This window comes from Zeugodacus cucurbitae, chromosome X (genome assembly GCF_028554725.1).
Source record: "Zeugodacus cucurbitae isolate PBARC_wt_2022May chromosome X, idZeuCucr1.2, whole genome shotgun sequence".
NCBI lineage: Eukaryota > Metazoa > Arthropoda > Insecta > Diptera > Tephritidae > Zeugodacus > Zeugodacus cucurbitae.
The window spans coordinates 29,110,840-29,130,824 of record NC_071672.1 but is presented as its reverse complement, the minus strand read 5'-3'; the positions used below and the strand labels follow the sequence as shown (position 1 = coordinate 29,130,824).

Here is a 19,985-nt window from a genome sequence, read left to right as displayed (position 1 = left end):
AGCCTTTAGTTGTATGAGGACATCAACCAGTTGTGCAGAGGCACCTTCCCCAATTAAGGGTCCGGACATTCCAGGTGCATGCCCTCAAATCGTGATCCTTAAAACGTTTGGTGGAGTATTCATCAAAAGTGGGGTTTCTCACCCGCGGCTCTGTTTGGTAATTCATTGGGGATGTTTGTTTATGTGGTGGGTCCCAAACCCTAAGCACAACCGCAGAAGCGGGAATCGCGTTCTCACTTTAGCTCGCCTGCAAACGGATGTCTGTTGGCTACCTAGGGGATACTTGGTCTAAAACCGGAGGTCGTGAGCTGTTTGAGTCTGCGTGAACTGCGACTCCCTAGTGAATGACAATCAGAAACTTTTCTCACTTGCGTGAACTTTTGCATATGACTCCTACCCTAATCACCGTAATTCAGCATATAAAAGTTACGTATGTAAACAGTATTATGTGCTTTTTTTATTTAAAAATTCCGAAAACTCGGCCATTGGCTCCTATATTTAAAAAAATCCTCCACTCATTAATTAAGGAAGGGGTGTGGGTTCCAGCGCAAAAACACTTTTTTGTGACTTTTTACCTCAAATATCGATTAAGCAATTTTATTCAAACCTTCTATACATTATTGAGCATAGTTTTGACTATGTTCTGCAAATTTTTCATGCAAAAATATTAAACCATTAGCCCGTGACAGAGCTTCCCCTAGGACGTCTTGATAAAAAAAAAAAACAATTTGCGGTGTTCACTGTAACTCGGCCGGAAATTATCCGAAAATGAAAAACCATAAAAATTTAGTTAAATTTTAAACAAATCTTTCACCCAACGTTCTCTGATTAATTTTTTTTTTTTATTTAAAAACTGTTGGCGACCATCTAAAGTCTGAACCGTTATTTTCAACTAAAATTTCCACCATTTTCAGGGTGGGAAACACTCTTAATGTTAAAAAAAAAAAATTTACTAAACGTAGGGGGGAGGTATTTTATGTGAAGAAAATGTGTACCAAGTTTGAAATGAATCGGTCGAGCAGTTTTCAAATGGCAGTGAACACGGACTTCAAAAAAGTTGGTTTGAGAAAAACGCGTTCAAAGCTGCACTGCAATCCCAACCGCCCGTAGCTGTTAGAGTTAGAGCGTTAAAGGCCCCGAGACTAATTAAACAATAACCTCAAGAATATTGCTTATACTATGTTTACATATAACGAGATTATCTCCATTTACGAGCTTAACTCGATAATCTGTAATTAAGAAACGAGATTTCCCATACAAAATTGCTATCTGGATAATCCGAGATTATAAAATTATCTCGTTTTATGCAACTAGATTTTCGGTGTTATTCCTAGGTTTATCGATAATTTTGCGAAGAAAAGGAGAAATGTCAAATGAAAATGTAAACAACCATGGCCGACAGCGAGAGAAATATGTGTAATACAACAACAAATGCAATACATTTGACAATTGATAAACTCATTTGGCTATATGTAAACGGTAAAAGAAACTTTTTCTCTGCATCAAAGATCAGACAATGATATTCTTATGGGATTTTCATCGCTGAACACGAATATGACCTCCAAAAGTGCCCATCACGTCGAGGTTTTGAGCAAAATGGACTCAAAGTCCCAAAAAACCCTGTTTTTGGTATTTTTTGATCACGTGTAGAGAATTATGCTGACGTGCTAGAAGTCTCTAATTAGGCTTAAATTGAAGCTTAAGCTGTCAACTATAAGAATCAAATCGAAAAAGTTCTGAATTAGTCAAAAATTTGCATATAGCACAACTTTTCATTAATCGGCCTTATTCCCGTTGTCGTTGTCGTTTTAATAGTCGTTCTAAGTCGTCGTCGTTCTTATCGTCGTTTCGTTTCTAAATTGGTATTCTTATAATTATATTAAGTATATCGTAACGCCTAAGATAAGTTATCGAAATTTGTCTACATATTTTATATAGTATACTTTAAGGCGCTCTTTTCCCATATAAAAATTTATTTTTTATGTAACGATACAAATTTTTAAAGCAGTCCTTAATGGATTTTATGCTATTCTCTATTTACTCTAAACAACGTTATCACTGTAATTATTGTACTTACGTACAACAATGTTAGTCTTCCATCTTTATTTGATTTTTTAAAAGAAGTAGTGGTGACATCTGCGTCCTCCTAACTTCCTTCTAAAATATGTTATACTTCCAGCGTCTCATGCTCCTTGCTTCTGGCTAATCCGACTACTCTACCTAGTCGTCCAGCCAACACATGGGTTTATTAACTCCTCGTCTTGTTGGAGTACTATTTTTTTCTTCGTTTTGAATTTTTAGACCTTTCATATCTTAAATATACTCTTAGATATAAAAATGCAATTTTATTAATGCCAACAATTTCCGACGCGAGAAAGCGGTGGAATGGATTTAGTTTTTTTTTTTTTTGTGGAGAAAAAAATATCCCTCCCAAGAAATCGAAATTTAAAGGATTTATCCCTTTTCTAAAGTCCTTGGCATATGCAGGATATTTTTCCATTTCAGAAATTAAAATTTCAAACTGTTTCCGATTTGGAATTTTCATCTTCACTTCAAATATTCCTTCAAACAACCGCGTCGTTTCTATGACGCTCACAATTATAGCAACGACAAAAAACGACTGTTTCTATGTCGTTTCTATAGTCGTTGCAAATCGGGGAATCTCAATTTATTTTCGATAAATGTCGTTAACGCCAACAGGAATGCCAAATAGGCGTTCTTAAGTCGTTTTAAAACGATAACGACAACGGGAATAGGGGCGAATATGTAAGAGTGCCCTAGTGCTAGCTCTATGAGTGCAAGTAGAGCGCGCGCGCACATGAAAAAGTTGTGCTATATGAAAATTTTTGACTAATTCAGAACTTTTTCGATTTGATTTTTATAGTTGACAGGTTTAGCTTCATTTTAAGCCTAATTAGAGACTTCTAGCACGTCAGTATAATTCTCTACACGTGATCAAAAAAGGCCAAAAACAGGGTCTATTGAGACTTTGAGTCCATTTTGCTCAAAACCTCGACGTGATGGGCACTTTTGGAGGTCATATTCGTGTTCAGCGATGAAAATCCCATAAGAATATCATTGTCTGATCTTTGATGCATTTTTTGTGTCGACCAGTGTTATTGAACGAGCTTAAAACAAGATTATTTTCATATGTAAACATACTATTAGATCGGATTAAAATTTTGAGGACATATTCTTGATGGGGGATGGGGTCATATGTAGAAGTTCACGCAAGTGAGGAAAGTTTCTGATTGCCATTCACTTGGGAGTGGCCATGAACGATTCTTTTGCATATGACTCAAGCAGCTCACGACTTCCGGTTTTAGACCAAGTATCCTCTGGGTAGCTAACAGACATCCGTTTGGAGGCGAGCTAAAGTGAGAAGGCGAAGCCCGCTTCTGCGGTTGTGCGTAGGGCTTGGGACCCACCACATAAAAAAAATCTCCCCAATGAAAACAAACACCGAGCCTCGGATGAGAAACCCCCCTTTTGATGACGACCCCTGCAAACGTACTAAGGATCATGATTTGAGGGCATGCACCTGGAATGTCCGGACTCTTAATTGGGAAGGTGCCTCTGCCCAGTTGGTTGATGTCCTCATACAACTAAAGGCTGACATCACCGCCATCCAAGAAGTGCGATGGACGGGACAAGGACGGAAGAAGGAGGGTCCTTGTTACATCTACTACAGCGGCCATATAAAGGAGCGCAAATTTGGTGTTGGATTTGTGGTGGGAGAGAGACTCCGTCGCCGAGTCCTGGCATTCACCCCGGTGGATGAACGTCTAGCCACAATTCGCATAAAAGCGAGGTTCTTCAACATATCGCTGATTTGCGCCCACGCCCCAACGGAAGAGAAGGACGATGTGACCAAAGACGCTTTCTATGAGCGCCTAGAACGCACCTATAAGCGCTGCCACCGCCACGATGTCAAAAAGGTGCTTGGCGATTTTAACGCCAGGGTGGGTAAAGAAGGTGTCTTTGGCACAACAGTCGGAAAATTCAGCCTCCATGACGAAACATCGCCAAACGGCCTGAGGCTGATCGACTTCGGTGGGGCCCGAAATATGGTTGTCTGTATTACCAGATTCCAGCATAAAAAAAATTCATCAAGCAACGTGGCTGTCCCCTGATCGAAACACGCGCAATCAAATCGATCACGTTGTGATAGACGGAAGACATGTCTCCAGTGTTTTAGACGTGCGTACGCTCCGAGGACCAAACATTGACTCGGACCATGTTCTAGTAGCAGCAAATATACGCACTCGCCTCTGTGCAGCAAAGAACGCCCGTCAACAAACACAAGGAAGGTTCGACGTCGAAAAGCTGCAATCACAACCGACAGCCGAACGATTTTCTACTCGACTTGCACTCCTGCTCTCTGAGAGCACTCATCAGCATCTCGATATAAGGGAGCTGTGGAACGGCATCTCAAACTCATTGCATACCGCTGCAGCCGAAACAATTGGTCTCCGACAACGCCAAAAAACCAGTTGGTACGATGAGAATTGTCGTTCCGCAGTGGAGAGAAAACAGACTGCCTACCTCGCAACGTTGCGATCGACCACAACACGTTCGGGGTGGGATAGATATCGAGAACTGAAGAGGGAAGCGAGACTCATTTGCAGACATAAAAAGAAAGAGGCCGAAATGCGTGAGTATGAAAAGCTTGAAAAGCTGGCCGACATGGGTAATGCTCGAAAATTTTATGAAAAGATGAGGCGATTTACAGAAGGTTTCAAGACCGGAGCATTATCATGTAGGGACCGAGGAGGTAATCTGGTAACGGATGTCCAGAGCACACAGGGATTATGGAGGGAACACTTCTCCGACCTGCTCAATGGCAGTGAAAGTACAACACCAGGAGATGGCGAACCCGATTCCCCAATCGATGACGATGGAATAGATGTTCCATTACCCGACCATGAAGAAATTCGAATAGCAATTACCCGCTTGAAGAACAACAAAGCGGCGGGGGCCGATGGATTACCGGCCGAGCTATTCAAATACGGCGGCGAAGAACTGATAGGGTGCATGCATCAGCTTCTTTGTAGAATATGGCCGGAAGAAAGCATGCCTGACGATTGGAATCTTAGTGTGCTCTGCCCAATCCATAAGAAGGGAGACCCCACAATCTGCGCCAACTACCGTGGTATAAGTCTCCTCAATATCGCATATAAGTTTGTCGAGCGTATTGTGTGAAAGACTAAAGCCCACCGTCAACGAACTGATTGGACCTTATCAGTGTGGCTTTAGACCTGGAAAATCGACAACTGACCAGATATTCACAATGCGCCAAAACTTGGAAAAGACCCGAGAGAGAAGAATCGATACTCACCATCTTTTTATCGATTTTAAAGCTGCCTTCGATAGCACGAAAAGGAGCTGCCTTTATGCCGCGATGTCTGAATTTGGTATCCCTGCAAAACTAATACGGTTATGTAAGCACGTTGAGCAACACCAAAAGCTCCGTCAGGATCGGGAAGGACCTCTCCGAGCCGTTCGATACCAAACGAGGCTTCAGACAGGGTGACTCACTATCGTGCGACTTCTTCAATCTATTGCTGGAAAAAATAATACGAGCCGCAGAACTAAATAGAGAGGGTACAATCTTCTACAAGAGTGTACAGCTCCTGGCGTATGCCGATGATATTGATATCATCGGAAGCAACAACCGCGCCGTTTGTTCTGCTTTTTCCAGACTAGATAAAGAAGCGAAGCGTATGGGTCTGGTGGTGAATGAGGACAAGACGAAATATCTCCTGTCATCAAACAAACAGACAGCGCACTCGCGTCTTGGCTCCCACGTCACTGTTGACAGTCATAACTTTGAAGTTGTAGATAATTTCGTTTATCTGGGAACCAGCATTAACAACACCAACAATGTCAGCCTTGAAATCCAACGCGGAATCACTCTTGCCAACAGGTGCTACTTTGGACTGAGTAGGCAATTGAAAAGTAAAGTCCTCTCTCGGCGAACCAAAATCAAACTCTATAAGTCGCTCATTATTCCCGTCCTGATGTATGGCGCTGAAGCGTGGACGATGACAATATCCGATGAGACGACTCTTGGGGTTTTCGAGAGAAAGGTTTTGCGCAAGATTTATGGTCCTCTAAACATTGGCAGCGGCGAATACCGCAGACGATGGAACGATGAGCTGTACGATTTATACGACGACATTGACATAGTTCAGCGAATAAAAAGACAGCGGCTACGCTGGCTAGGTCATGTTGTACGGATGGAAGAAAACACTCCAGCTCTGAAAGTATTCGATGCAGCACCCGCTGGAGGAAGCCGAGGAAGAGGACGACCTCCACTCCGGTGGAAAGACCAAGTGCAAAGTGACCTGGGTTCACTTGGTGTTTCCAGTTGGCGCCAAAAAGCAAAAAGGAGGAATGAGTGGCGCGCTCTGGTGGATTCGGCTATAATCGCTTAAAGCGGTTCCTACGCCAAATATATATATATATTCTTGAAATGTTAAACAATAAGATAAAACAAAAAAATCGATTTTTCGAAAGTGAAAACCCAGACCCCTCCCTTATATGATTTCATTTCAATCTGATGCGAAATTTTACTTTTACTTCTTGAAATTTAGAGAACATCTAATGATTGGCAGCGCCTGAAGCGCCTTTTACTCTGTTGACTGACAGATATATTTATTTGAAAAACTGTTACTTAGTTATTGTGTGAAATTTAATATAAGTCTCTATTTTATGTTTTAAATATCTCAATAGACGGCGTAGTGGAACCGCCACCATCAGAGTTTTCAATCGATGCAATTGAGGGTACTTTGGAGTATTCAGGCCGTCATGCTGAGGAAACACTGCCACCTTCTAGTCCTGTCAGTTCATCTTATAGTGAATTGAGAAGAGCAACAAATGTATTTAAGAAAATGTATATAAAAAACCAAGAACCAAAAGTTAATTGTAATGAACTGAACACCCCCGACTTTAATGGGCCATATACAAATGTGGCTTGCAGCAACGACTTCACCTCCTATTGTACAACAATGCAGGTAAGGATTTTTACTAAAATAAGCAATATTTGCAAAATAAAATCATCAATAAAATTCGTAAATAAAATGCATAAATAAATTATTTCATTAGCATAAGTTACTAAAAGTTTTGTTAATTATTACAAATATTGTGTTTATTTTTTTTTGAATTTCCCACACTATTTACATTGCCCAGACTGACCGTAAAAATATCAACGATATTTACAATAATGGAAGTTCCACTCAGGTAGGCTCCAAAACGTTAAATATAAATATCATAATTATATATATATATCAGAGTATACACGTTTGAATTCTCATTTCTTATTCCGAATGTCGGAAAAAGTCTCTAGTACCACATTGTCTCAATTTGTTATTAATTACTTGCTTTCTTAATTCGTTTTATGTGCTAATCGAAAATCATAATTTTTTTTTTGGTATATTTGGGGATGGATTGGGGATACATGGGCTGAAGTGATATGATTTTTAAAATCTAAACCATATTACATTGAACCCTTGGAATATAAATTTGTGTACCGTTGGCAGTTATTGCGTAGAGTTTGTCATTTAATTTATTAATAGTATAGTTGTTTTTATTGAATCTTTCTAGTACAAAAGTATTTTTTTTTCTTTTTTCTTTCAAAATGGTGGCTACATTTTAGGGTTCCACAACATATGAGTCCATATATGAGCCAATAATACCACGTGCTGCTAGTAGACTATCATCCAACAATTTGAATTATGGGCAATATGTCAACGGACCACAACTGATGGCAAGCGCATGCACAGGCAACTCATCGACTATTGGCGCCATTAGTTCTAGCGCCTGTAGCACACCGTCTTATCCCAGTCCAAGAAAGAATGCAAGCCAAAACAACGAAATTGAAGTTAATGCGCTTACTGACTATTTGGTACAATCTCTTGATACTGGCGCTGGTGTTGAAAACTATGGTAAGTTAACATAACTGAAAAGGATTCCAGAATATGTTATTTGTTAATTTAGTTATTGTATATTCTCTTATCTTATGCATATGTTTTCGGTCTATTAGTCAGTTGCCCAGGTTTAGAAATTATAAGTCAGTTCGTTTTTATGAAAATATAGCTGGCGAAATTGAAATTATTTCATGGATCGAAATTATAATGCTAATTATATAATATATCGTTAAAGAATTAAATGAATATATTTCCTTATGTTTTTTTTTTTTTTGCCGAAAATGGGGAAATCCGTTTATGATTACTACAGTCCCTAAGTACTGTCCAAATGATATTCGTTATTCTAATTGATAATTGCATTTTATGGCAAAAGTGAATGAAAATAGTCCAGGCGCCTAGTCCAAATATACTCAATGAGGTGATTTTCGACATCCGCTGTATTTAATAACGTTAATATTATATTTTTAATAAATTAAGTGAATATGTATTCATAATCTTTTGCTGGCCCCTATATCTCTGATATTACGGATTTCGGCTCTTTTGTTTTATGTAGGTATGTTAACTTTAATGTAAATATGTAGGATATCAAACAAAGTGTAATAAAGTACTATTTGAGCTCATGGTGTATAAACATTAAAAATTAATTAATCCATTCACATTTTCATCGGATAACAAATTTTCATATAGTTAGTATTATAGTTGTTACCTATAATGGCCTAATAGATACTATATGCGACATTCAAATCATAAGTCTCGGTACATGCCGCACTTTAAGCTCCTCGTGCATTTCTGTTCATCTTCTCATGATATCGCTCCTTTACAACTTGCGTCGTTGCATAAGTTCATCTACAAATGAACTGGTCCTAATACATACATGTTGTCCAAGTGGCATCTGTTGTGGCTCTGACGCAAGAATCGGACCTATAACATAACCTATTTTTGTTTGTTTACCACTATTTCCTTTATATATTTATTTTTAAAAATAAAATAGTAAATTCCCTCTGATTATGCAAATTACCAACCAGGGAAGATATCGGAAACAAAATTTTACAAATAAAATAGTGCCAGCTCTCATTTAAATTTCAATATCAAATTACAACCTATTAATATGTGTACATTTGTTGATTTTATGTAATTTGACGAGCCCAAAAGAGTCAAAGCTGATGTAAAACTTAAAAAAAAAAATTTATAGTAACGATAGTAGAGAACAAACAATCAAAAAATTAACAATGGTCGTTGGATTTTTCCCCTACTCTTTGACTTATTCGATCCGAATTAAGTGCATAATATTATTTTAGAGATTGGGTCACCTATTATTTTTAAATTCGTTTCAATAATGGCACGGAATACGTTTGGTCATCGACAAGATCGTCGGATATATTATTAAAGTAACAAGGAAAGTTTAAAGAAAAATCATGTCTTGTTGTCACGCGTTCCAATGATACCATCAGATTATACGATACCCTTCAGAAGGTTACAATTTTCAATTCGTTTGACAGTCTTTAAATAAGCGAGGATCACACTATTGTTTTTATGATTTGTATTACTTTCGTTTCCATAAGCATGTGCAAAGTAAAACGTAGTCACTATCACTACATAGTATAAAACAAAGTCGCCTTTTCTGTCGCTATATCCCTATGTGCGCTTAAATCTTTAAAACTACGCAACGGATTTTTTTTGCGGTTTTTTCCAATAGATAGAGTGATTCAAGAGGAAGGTTTATGTGTATAATACATGCCTCATATACCTACAACATGCAACATTACTAATTTTAGAGGCTTCTAACGTGATGTCGTAAATTAGCCTATTTTTTTGGGCTTATTTAGCAAAAACGCTGTCTAAACCCTACGAGTTAGATCAAATTAATAATGTACTACAGTATTGTACACCATAAAAAGGTCTACAAAAAAGTCCGCGATGGTATATGTTTATCTACCCACATTAACCATTTTTATTGTTTACTTTTTACGTGAAAAAATGGCTTAGTTACGAAGCTATTTTAAACAATACGGCATTAATGCTTATCGAATTAAGTTCCTTAAATACAGTGTGCAATTAATATAGATCGATATGGTTCCTTACAGCATGTAAATTAAACAAATATTTTCGGAGATATTACAAACTTAAAATTTGCGTTTGCGGCGGGCGGTACCGGTCTGACGGGGCAGTGCGGGGAGGCTTGCCTAAAATAGCGCGTCGGAGGCCGCGGTTCTCCCTATAGCACTTTGAATTTAGTAGCAATCGGACGCGTTTATTATCGGTCTCTAGCGAGGAAAATAACAGTACTTGATAAAAACGTGCTTTTCAGCGCGACAACGTATCAGTTAATAATTATAAGTTACGATAATAAGATTATCATTTGTGTCTAAATGGTAAGTATTTAGATGATTTTTACTGCGGCATATAGGTACCAATAATATGGCAATTTGTTCATAGGTAGGTAATCATACATAAGTCTAGAACTGAGTCAACTTTGTTCAGAAATTATAAAGTCATGTCTGGAAGACGTCGTCGTTCGAACATAGGTCGTAGTTCAGTGAATGCTAGAAGAGTACGTTCACAAAGAGATGAAGAATCGTCAACAGTACGTGAAGCTCGACTCAGTCAGCTTAGGGATAGATATAGAGCTGAGAGAGAGAGAGAATCTTCAATAGAGCGTGAGGTTCACCGCAGCCGGGATCGAGATAGGCATTTGGTTCAGAGAGATAGAGAATCGTCAGTAGAGCGTGAGACTCGACTTAGTCAGCTTAGGGATAGATATAGAGCTGATAGAGAGAGAATCTTCAGTAGAGCGTGAGGTTCGCCGCAGTCGAGATAGGGATAGACATCGAATACAGAGAGCCAGAGAATCATCAGCACGAGTTACTAATTCGTGGGTAAATAAAGAAAATTCTGCCATGAATTACGATCCTTCGATTTCTTACAAGGACGATCGTATAATATCAATAGGTATTATGTCAGTAGAATGTGAATATTGCTTGGCATTGAAATTCAAGGACGAATCAAAAGGCATGTGTTGCTTACAAGGAAAAGTCAAATTAGAAGAAATTCTCCCTCCACCTGAACCACTTCAATCTCTTCTTACGGGTGATCATCAGAAATCCAAACAATTCATGCGTAATATACGCCGTTATAATAACGCATTTTAAATGACCTCTTTTAAGAGCAAGCAAGTCGTTGAGCGTGGGTTCATGCCTACACTTAAAATTCTAGGCCAAGTGTACCACTAAGCTGGAAGCTTGCTACCACTTCGACACGATGATCACAAATTTCTGCAAATATATTTTATTGCAGATCCAGACACACAAGCATCTACGCGGTGTTCAAGTGTTGCACAACCAATTGATAGAGATATGTTACATTCATACTCATAATTACTATATACAGTCGTTCAAAACTGCGATTGAGAGTATCCAGCAGATACTCCTGACTTTAATGTCGTAATCCATGCAAATAAAGTTCCTGTTGGAGAACACAGAGGACGTTATAACGCGCCTTCTACGAGTGAGGTAGCAGTGGTGATAGCTGGACAGCAATTTGACAAAAGAGATGGAGAAAATGGTTATGTCATTAATATTTCTCAAGTTGATCCAATCGGTGGAACACCTCTGCGTAAAACAGTGTCATGTATGAACTACGAACGGACCTCGATATTTACACGAAAAATCCCAAGACGCCATGACTTACGTCAGAAATTACGGCAAACCTGATTTATTTATAACTGCAACATGTAACCAAAATTGGCCGGAAATTAAAGAAAATATTAACACTAATTTAAGTCCACAAGACAGATATGATATAGTTAACAGAGTCTTCCATTTATAAGTACAGAAACTCCTGCACCTCATTAACAAGTCTCACATATTCGGTCACCCGCGCTGTCATATGTACACAATAGAATGTCAAAAACGTGGGTTGTGCACCTGCTGGTGTGGTTAGTGAACAAAATTAGACCAAACCAAATTGACAAGATCATTTCAGCTGAGTTGCCGGATAAAGACGAAGATCCTATCCTGTACAAAATCGTAAAGAAAAATATGGTACACGGCCCTTACGGGACTTTAAATCCGAATTCTCCATGAATGCGAGATTCTAAATGCAGCAAAAAATTTCCGAAGTCATTCCAAACTCAAACAATCACTAGCAATGACGGATATCCCAAATATCGTCGACGATCGCCAGAACAAGGCGGGAAAAGTGCTACCGACCGAAACGGTGATATTGATAACCGATGGATCGTTGCCTATAATCGGCTCCTTTTGAAAATTTTTTATGCTCACATCAACGTAGAGTTGTGCAATTCGATAAAGTCAATCCAATATGTTACTAAGTACATTAATAAAGGTAGAGATGAAGCCACTTTCAGCATACAATCACCAAATTAAGTGGAAAAATATCAGTCTGGACGTTACATCTGCAGCTCTGAAGCTGTATGGAGGATATTATCATTCAAAGTGCACGACCGGGCTCCCACAATTGTCCACCTTGCAGTTCATTTAGAAAATGGACAAAGGGTATATTTCAAGGAGAACAATATACAAGAAGTTGTTAATAATTCGCTGGATACAACATTGACAGCATTTTTCAAGTTATGTGCTCAAGATGATTTCGCGAAAACACTGACATATGACAGAGTTCCAAGTTACTATACATAGAACCAGAGTTCTAAAACTTATCAACGGCGAAAACAAGGTACTGCGGTTGATGGTTTCCCCGGAGTAAAAAAAAAACGGATGCTCTTGGCAGCGTCTACACGATTCATCCCAACAACAGTGAATGCTTTTATCTGAGAATGTTACTGCATATTGTAAAAGGCCCGACAACCTTTGCACGCCTAAGAACCTAAGGTGCATAAGGTGTTGTTTACAATACTTATCAAGCAGCATGCAAAACAATGGGGCTCTTGGAAGATGATTCTCACTGGGAAAATACATTATCAGAAGCAGCTTTTTGTAGTTCAGCTACATCATTAAGATATTTATTTGCTATCATGGTAGCGTTTTGTCAAGTAACTGATTCTGTTAATCTATGGAATAAATTTCAAGAAAACATGGCCAGTGATATTCTGAATCGACGACGGCGAGAGTTAAACTCAGATGATATACAATATGATCAACACATATTTGACGAAGCATTATTTGAATTGAATAAAGTACTGCAATTACTTTCGGGTAAATCGATCAAGGATTTTGGGCTGCCGATGCCTGCTAATACTACTAACTCAGATTTAACTAACAGTGCCGAATACACATGAGAAATATCATACGATCAAACAAGACTTTTACAAAATATAGCTCAAGATGAGCCACGATTAAACATCAATCAGAAAAAAGTATTCACTGCATTACTATCAACAATTGATAACAATGAAGGGAAATTGTTTTTCCTTGATGCCCCAGGAGGTACAGGAAAAACATTTTTAATCAATCTGCTTTTAAAAAAAGTGAGATCTACCGGAAAAATTGCGTTAGCTGTTGTGTCATCCGGCATTGCCGCTACGCTTTTAGAAGGAGGTCGAACCGCCCACTCTACATTCAAGCTCCCGCTGAAAATCGCCACCGATGACAATATCAGCGTCTGTAGTGTTTCTAAACAAAGCAATACAGGAAAATTGATACGTGACTGCTCATTAATAGTCTGGGACGAAGCTACCATGTCAAACAAGTCGTCTGCTTAAGTCTTAGAGCTTAAAACTAATATGAGGGTTTAGTCATCTTCACGTGAGAACAGGCTATTTCCAGAGATGCTGCTAAAAGTTGGCAATGGAGAATTAACACAAAGTGAGGGAAGGATTAACCTTGAAAACCTTTGTGTTTTGATAGACAACATCCAAGAGTTAGTCAACAAAGTCTATCCAGACATTGATGACATAAGTTACAAGATAATATCTTGGTTTAAAGAAAGAGCGATTCTGTAATAAGGTAAATAACTCGATTATTTCAAAGATTGATGCGCCGACGAAAATATACTACTCGGTGGATACTGTGCTCGATTTGGAAGAAGCTGTTCATTTTCCTACAGAGTTTCCAAACTCTTTGAATCCGTCTGGACTCCCTCCTCACAAAATGGTGTTGAAAGTAGGTTGTCCTGTTATTTTATTAAGAAACCTGAATCCACCTAAACTTTGCACCACCTCAGCGTTTGCTGATAAAATCACTGAAAACTTTCATAATAGAGTGTACAATACTCACAGGATGTGGTACCGGAGAAGATGTATTGATTCCCCGAATCCCTCTGATACCATCGGATTTACCCTTAAAATTTAAACGTTTACAGTTTCCGGTAAAGATATTTTTTGCAATGACCATTAATAAATCGCAAGGTCAAACCTTCAACGTTGCAGGCTTAGATTTGAGCGTTGACTGTTTTTCACATGGCCAACTGTATGTCGCTCTTTCAAGAGTAACCTCATGAGAAAACATGTTTGTATTGTCTAATGACAAGAAAGCTGTGAACATTGTGTATAAAGACATCCTGTAATACAGTGGCTCACAGCTTATTTCGTGTAAGCAACATTTTTGATAATACTGATATGAAATTAATATTTTTTGCTCTGAACTAAATGAACGAATGATGCAATTATATTGATAATTTAGTTTTAAATACAAAAAATGTAAAAAATTTACAGAAGTATTCAAATTCAATATTTTATTAAACAAAAACCAAAAACACTCATAATTCATGGGTCACAGCTTATTTCGTGTGGTATAAAAATTCTTACTAAAAAGTTATAAAAAGTAAACCAAAATATATTTTGTGGAAAAGCCTTTTTGCTCGATTACAGCTTTTATGCGGTTTTGCATTGATTCCACCAATTTCTTTGTATAATCTGGCAATATTTTACCCCACTCTTCCTTCAAAGCCGCTTTTAGAGTTTGGACGCTAGAAATGTGGTGTTTTCTAATATTAATTTCCAGAATGTGCCATACATTTTCAATAACGTTCAAATCTGGTGACTGTGCAGGTGTTTGGACGAGGTGTGGACAATTCCAAATGAGCCAAGTTTGTACAAGACCAGATTTATGTTTAGGGTCGTTGTCCTGGTAGAAGCGAAAAGTGTCACGTAAACCCAGGTCTTCTGCACTTTGAAGCAAATTTTGCTTCAGTAAGTCTAGGTACACTTCTTTATTCATAGTGGAGTCTATAAACTCCAATCGACCAACGCCTGCAGATGACATACACCCCCAAACCATGACATGACCGCCACCATGTTTTACTGTTGCGTGTAAATTTTTTGTTTGGAGCTCAGTATTTGGTTTCCGCCATACGTATGCTTTACCATCTGACGCAAAAAGATTAAACTTGCTCTCATCGGCGAAAATAACCGTATTCCAAAAAGCATTGTCCTTGTTTAAATGGTCTTTTGCGAACTGTAAACGGGCTTTTTTATTTTTCTTATTTATAAAAGGCTTATTCCGTGCTGTTCGCCCATGAAAATTGGAATCCCTTAATATTCTGCGCACAGTTTCTGGATGACATTTTTTGCCGAGAAACATTTCAACATCTTTGGTCACCGCTGGAGCACTTAATATTGGTTCTTTTTTAATCTTTTTTAAAATCCACCTCTCATCCGTTTCATTAAAAATTTTGTTAGGAGCCTTTCGACCCTTGTTATGCACGCGATTTTCACGTACAAAGCGCTGAATTATATATTGAACTGTAGATGAACTTAAATTAACCATTTCAGCAATTTGTTTTTGCGTTTTTCCACTTTGAAAATGTTTAATAACTAATTCGCGTTTTTCAATTGAAGTGCGTGGACCCATGTTGATATACCGCGTAATTACAACTGATCTGCATTGTTTTTAGAACATAAACTGCTTCTTAAGTATTCATAGTTCACACTTTGATTTACCGTTTGTTTTCTGCATCCGTTATTTCCATGGATTATGAGTGTTTTTGGTTTTTGTTTAATAAAATATTGAATTTGAATACTTCTGTAAATTTTTTACATGTTTTGTATTTAAAACTAAATTATCAATATAATTGCATCATTCGTTCATTTAGTTCAGAGCAAAAAATATTAATTTCATATCAGTATTATCAAAATTGTTGCTTACACGAAATAAGCTGTGAGCCACTGTATATTAATTGTTGTAAAAATAAAATAAATACCTAGGTAAAAATGTAAAAAGTAAATAAGTAAAAATGTGTAATGTAATAAAAATTGTATGAATTGAGATATTCCAAAGATAGCAGGAAATTTTCATAGTAAGTATAGGGAAAGAGGAATTGTTTTACTCCAAATTTAATGCGTGCAGGCCAAGGGCAGTAATGAATGAATCAATAATACTGGATCGAGTGACATAGGCATATATATTTTATGCCCGTGCAAAGTCGGAGCGGGCGGCTATGTTTTTATATGCAACGTTCATAGTATTTTTGTAGTGTATTTAATTTAGTATCAGCATTGCACCCGTGCGAAGCTGGGGCGGGTCGCTAGTAGAAGATAAATGTTGAAATTCATAGAAAAGCTTAAAATTATTGATCAGCCCAAAACTGACAGCTTTGTATATAAAATAATTCAAAAGGTAAACCTACTGAAAAAATATTTTGATCTCATATAATGTGAATTTGCTTTTTAAGCGCATTTATTCCTTTAAGGCAACATTCAAATTTTTCTGTTATATTCTTCACGAATAATTTATTATATAAACAAGTAAGGAAAGGCTAAGTTCGGATGCAACCGAACATTTTATACTCTCGCAACAAATTTGCTAAGAGAGTATTATAGTTTTGTTCATATAACGGTTGTTTGTAACACCCAAAACTAAACGAGTTAGATGTGATTGGCGTTGCAACCGTTTAGCCGGTTATAGCCGAAACCGGTGGAGTTCAAATCCGAATGTCTGTCTGTCCGTCCGTCCGTCTGTGCAAGCTGTAACTTGAGTAAAAATTAAGATATCTTGATGAAACTTGGCACACTTGTTTCTTGGCGCCATAGGAAGGTTGCTTTCGAAAATGAGCAAAATCGGACAATAACCACGTCCACCTCCCATACAAAGGTTAGGTTGAAAATTACTAAAAGTGCGTTAACTCCCTAACGAATCACCTCAGAAACACTAAGCTGCACTCAGGAACTACTCGGCAGAATTCAATTAAATTCGGTATATAATATTTTCGTGACACCCTGATGACACGTGTGGAAAATGGATGAAATCGGTTTACAATCACGACAACTTCCCATATAATTCAATGTTGAATTCCATCTGATTCCTTCACTTTATAAGATATACATTAGGAACCAATGAAGATAGCGAAATAAAACTTTACATTAATACTGTATATGATCCGTGACATCACTTGTAAAAAATTGTCGAAATCGGACTATAACTTTTCAAGGCCCCGGATATCGAATTTGAAGAACTCACCGAAAATAATTTTTCACTGAAAATATCGGTAAATCTCTTAGATATCTTAATTTAATTCAAAGGAAATCTTTTTCTTCTAATAGTGTGCCTCTGTATCAGAAATGGTTAAAATCGGGTCATAACTTCCCCGAGCTCTCATATAGCTAATTATAGGATTTTCAAAAATACGACGGGCCTAATAGCTTATAAATCGGCGCACAATAGCGTATGTGCTCATACGCCATTATTGTTTTATTGCATATTTAGAATCTCCATCATTGATTCTATGTCTGGTCAAAATTTTGTCAAATTCTACTTCCACAAAGTGGGTCAAAATGTCATTGGAAAAAATGGTGTATAATTACTTGTTCATGTTTTTTGTTCATGTTTTCTGATTTGACAAAAACTTTAAACTAGATTTTCTCAAAACCAAAAAAAAATTATACGCTATTGTTATATTGAGGAGACGATATGATGATTTTCGTTTTTCTATTGGACTTTATACCGAATATATGGGTCAAATTGTGTGTTATCTTAATAAAAATATAGCAATAAATTGCGAGAGTAAAATGTTCGGTTGCACCCGAACTTAGCCTTTCCTTACTTCTTTTCCTAAATTTTTATACTCTCGCAACAAAGTTGCTAGAGAGTATTATAGTTTTGTTCACATAAAGGTTGTTTGTAACACCCAAAACTAAACGAGTTAGATATAGGGTTATATATACCAAAGTGATCAGGGTGAAGAGCGGAGTTTATATCCGAATGTCTGTCTGTCCGTCCGTCCGTCTGTGCAAGCTGTAACTTGAGTAAAAATTAAGATATCTTGATGAAACTTGGCACACTTATTTCTTGGCACCATAGGAAGGTTGCTTTCGAAAATGAGCAAAATCGGACCACGCCCACAAAATGGCGAAAACCAAAAACACATAGAGTGCCATAACTAAGCCATAAATAAAGCTATGGTATGAAAGATCGCACAAGGAAGGAGCATATGTGGATGTAATTTTTTTTGGGGAGGTGGACGTGGCCCCGCCCCCGAATAGGTTTTTTGTACATATCTCGGACACCAATAGAGCAAACATGCTGCAGTCGTCTTTTTTATCCACTTCTTAATACAGTCCAAAAATGAAAGAAATCGGATAATAACCACGCCCACCTCCATACAAAGGTTAGGTTGAAAATTACTAAAAGTGGGTTAACTAACTAACGAAAAACGTCAGAAACATTAAATTTCACATAAGAAATGGCAGATGGAAGCTGCACTCAGATTTTTTTTCAAAATGGAAAATGGGCGTGTCGTCGCCCACTTCTTCTTCTTCTTCTTGACTGGCGTAGACACCGCTTACGAGGTTATAGCCGAGTCCACAACAGCGCGCCACGTATCCCTCCTTCTGGCAGTTTGGCTCCAATTGGTTATACCAAGCGAAGCCAGTTCCCTCTCCAGCTGGTCCTTCCATCGGAGCGGAGGTCTGCCTCTTCCCCGGCTTCCACCAGCGGGTAATGCATCGATCACTTTCAGAGCTGGAGCACTTTCATCCATTCGAACAACATGACCTAGCCAGCGTAGCCGCTGTCTTTTTATTCGCTGGATTATGTTTGTGTCGTCGAATAACACGTTCCATCGTTTGCGGTATTCGCCGTTGCCAATGTTTAAGGTACCATAAATCTTCCACAAAACCTTTCTCTCGAAAACTCTTAGTGCCGTCTAATCGGATGTTGACACCGTCCACGCTTCTGCAATGTAAAGTAGGACGGGAATGATGAGAGACTTGTAGAGTTCGGTATTCGGATAAGTGGGCGATGCCACGCCTAATTTGAATTTTGTAAAAAAATCTGAGTGCAGCTGCTTTCTGCTATTTCTTCTGTAAAATTTAGTGTTTCTGACGTTTTTTGTTAGTGAGTTAACTCTCTTTTACTAATTTTCAACCTAACTTTTGTATGGGAGATTTCAACTATTTTCATTGTGTATGGTGGGGTACGTAAGGGAACCGACTGCAGAAAGTTTGGTTTATATAGCTTTATTGGTTTGCGAGATATATACAAAAAACCTATTTGGGGGCGTGCCACGCCCACTTCCCCAAAAATTACTTCCAAATATGGCCCTTTCTAGGACGATCCTTTATACCAAATTTTACATTTACAACTTTATTCATGGCCACTTTATGTGTTTTCGGTTTTCGCCATTTTGTGGGCGTGGCAGTAGTCCGATTTTGCAACTCTCTCACGGTTCTAAGGAACATGTGTACCAAGTTTCGTCACGATATCTCAATTTTTACTCCAGTTATCCGTTGCACGGACGGACGGGCGAACAGACAGACACTCGGATTTTGATTCGTCTCGTCACCCTGATCATTTTGATATATATATAACCCTATTTCTAACTCGTTTAGTTTTATGACTTACAAACAACCGTTGTGTGAACAAAACTATAACACTCTCTTAGCAACTTTTGTATACGATCAGGGTGACGAGTAAAGTTCAAATCCGGATGTCTGTCTGTTCGTCCGTGCAAGCTGTAACTTGAGTAAAAATTGAGATATTTTAATGAAACTTGGATCACGTGTTCCTTGGCACCATAAAAAGGTTAAGTTCGAAGATGGGCGGAATCGGACCACTGCCACGCCCACAAAATGCGATAACCAAAACACATAAAGAGCTACAACTAAGCCATAAATAAAGTTATGAAAACAAAATTTGGAACGTAGGA

The 19,985-nt window shown here is 38.0% G+C and overlaps 1 protein-coding gene across 3 annotated transcripts in view; it reads left to right on the top strand.

Moving 5' to 3' along the window:
• The window catches only part of Lpp_2 (Lipoma-preferred partner homolog), a 63,539-nt gene that overhangs the window by 25,659 nt on the left and 17,895 nt on the right, over nt 1-19,985 (top strand). For 2 of the 3 annotated variants that reach the window (XM_054235349.1, XM_054235350.1), the window contains 3 exons: nt 6,736-7,016; nt 7,192-7,242; nt 7,658-7,946. In XM_054235349.1, coding sequence (XP_054091324.1) covers nt 6,736-7,016; nt 7,192-7,242; nt 7,658-7,946 — 621 coding nt within the window. The remainder of the gene's footprint in view (nt 1-6,735; nt 7,017-7,191; nt 7,243-7,657; nt 7,947-19,985) is intronic. The other variant, XM_054235351.1, reaches the window with a different exon arrangement.